The 2,543-nt window shown below is 47.3% G+C and overlaps 1 protein-coding gene across 1 annotated transcript; it reads right to left on the bottom strand.

The window, feature by feature from the left end:
* Positions 1–439: 439 nt before the first annotated feature.
* LOC109782656 (inactive LRR receptor-like serine/threonine-protein kinase BIR2) lies at positions 440–1,389 on the bottom strand. Its single transcript, XM_020341278.4, has one exon. The coding sequence runs from the start codon at positions 1,189–1,191 to the stop codon at positions 535–537; it is 657 nt and encodes a 218-aa protein (XP_020196867.1). The 5' UTR covers positions 1,192–1,389; the 3' UTR covers positions 440–534.
* Between the last annotated feature and the right edge of the window lie 1,154 nt (positions 1,390–2,543).

Here is a 2,543-nt window from a genome sequence, read left to right as displayed (position 1 = left end):
ATCATGTTCTCTCACGCAATTTTTGGTGGCTGCAACTCCTCAACGAACACACATTTTCTTTGTGTTTTTCATCTACCTAGGCATACTGTTGGTCTTCTATGGTTTTGTGACTTGCAGTGTGATCTTTTTTTTGTGTGTGTTAATGTTGGTTGTGTGCGTTATAAGTTCATAACTATGCAGGGGACGGACGTATGCTCTCATGGCGTTTTGTGTTTCCTTGTTGCTTCATTTTGAGTTTACAAAACGCCTTGAGGGGACGGAAAAAAGTAAGGTAAGATGAGAAACTCATGTAACTTTTTAGTAAGGGAGGAATTATTATACTTAAAAACAAATCTAAGAAAATGCCGGTTTAATAAAACATGTAACCAAAATACAAAACTATTATATATGCAAAACGCACACGTCAGTAACTACATGGGACATCGCGACGAAATTATGCGATTTATTATTGTTTTTAGGATATCAGAGTGAAGCTGCTTGCACAGTTGCTCGTCCCTCAAACCATATCTATGTTTAAATTTGTTTGTCCAGCTGCTAATCGCGGCCGCAGTGCGAGGATACAGGGCGTCCACACAGACCCGGGTTCCCGGAGAAGGATTCCTTGGGGAAGGTCGCGCTGAGCTGGGGCGGGATCTGGCCGTCAAGCCGGTTCTCAGAGAGGTCGAGCGACTTGAGCCGCTCCAGCCGCGAGAGCGACGCGGGGATCTGGCCGGAGAAGTTGTTGTGGCTGAGCTTGAGGGAGTTGAGGTAGCGGCAGTTGGCGAGCTCGGAGGGGAGCGGCCCGGAGAAGCGGTTGCCGGAGAGGTCGAGGATGACGAGGAAGGGGAGCCAGTCGCAGAGCGCGGGCGGGATCGGCCCCTCGAGCGCGTTCTTGGAGAGGTCGAGAATGTTGGTGGACCGGCAGTATTTGAGCGCGGAGGGGACGGTGCCCTGGAGGCCGAAGCCGGCGAGCGAGAGCCCGAGGACGCGCGACTCCTGCGGGTTCCAGCAGGTGATTCCGGAGAAGTCGCAGACGGCGCCCGCCGAGGTGTTGCCGAAGGTCCACGACGAGAGGCGGCCGTCGGGGTCCTTGAGACCGCTCTTGACGCCGCGTAGGCACCGCACGTCGTCCTCCTGGGTCTCCGACGCCGACCCCGGCGTGGCTAGCGCTAGCGGGAGGGCTAGAGCCAGGAGGAGGAGCAAGGGAGACATGGCGGACTGGTGTTTTGGCGCCGCGCGCGCGGGAGAGAAGTGACGACGAAGGTGGAAGGATCGGGGAGATTTGAAGCGACGAACAGCTGAATAGTAGTCCCTCCTTTTCTATTTTTTGTGTGGAAAAAAGACTTGTGCTATCGGGTCAGCGGCGAGCTGGTGATTGCTTGGGCCATGCCTGCTGCCGTGCCGTGTGAGCAACGCAGGTTGGTATCGGTAAGAACGAACTATGGTCAAAGGTACCGTAATCTAGCGACATCTCAAAGTTTGGGTTAGCTGCACCACTACACTTGTGTTTAACTGTATGTTATCTACATATATGCATATCATATGTATATAGCTTTGACAACACTAGTTTGCACTCATAGAGCTGTCATTAGTCTGGGGTCAGAAGCTTCATTATACACTAGAAGCTGTCGCGCGCTTTGCCGCGCCGTTCCTCTCTTGTTGGGTCTTTTTTTTCGTGGATGTAAATTGGTCGCTGGGTTCCGGGCATTAGTTATGCTAGACTCGTTGTTTCTTCTTGCAATGGTTTTTGTTGGAGGCACAGTTTAGACGCGAGAGGAAAGACAATGTTAGTTACATACGATACGTAATTTCAATGAAATTCACACAAGCGTCAACCACAAAGAAATTGACCATGCCATCCCGCCCACCCCTCCCTTCCCCAACCCAGCGGCGCATAGCATACCAACATCAGGTTGCTTTTCAATTCTTACAGAGTCCAATAGCACTGCTTCGTCTGCTAATTTATATATTGGGCGGATCCATTAATATAGATTGTCCAGCTTTAGTTTCTTTTATTTTTTTACTCCCCCTATCATGAATTGCTTGTCGCAGAAATGGATTGTCTGCAACAACTAATTTGGGAAGGAGGGAGTATTTATGTTGCTTTTTTTACTTAAGTTCTAAAAAACAACTAAATGTGTAAGTAATTTCACAAGGTATTTTAGAAAATGTTTCTTTAAATATGTTTGTACATTTTAAAATATGTTCATGTTTCATAAAGTGTTCACATGATATGTTCACACTTTTTAAAAAAAATGATCATAAATTTAAAAAGGTCTCCATGCTTTAAAAATATCTGCACATTTGAACAACATTTATATAGTTACAAACCGTGTTCATGTAAAGTTTTTAAAGTATTCATGTATCTACTAAAAAAATGTTAACATTTTAGAAACAAGATTCATGAAATTTTAGAATGGTTAGGCCATCTTTCACGGTGACACGCAAATTTCCTCCCGCATCCATCCGCGGACGCGGGAGAGGGGGAGGGGGGCAGTCCACGGATACGGATGCGGGAGACAGCCATCCAACCTTAGCCGCATAATTTTTCAAAACAACTCGAA

The sequence above is a fragment of the Aegilops tauschii genome, chromosome 2 (assembly GCF_002575655.3).
Source record: "Aegilops tauschii subsp. strangulata cultivar AL8/78 chromosome 2, Aet v6.0, whole genome shotgun sequence".
Classification (NCBI taxonomy): Eukaryota; Viridiplantae; Streptophyta; class Magnoliopsida; order Poales; family Poaceae; genus Aegilops; species Aegilops tauschii.
The sequence above is the reverse complement of the archived record's forward strand: the minus strand, read 5'-3'. Positions and strand labels throughout refer to the sequence as shown.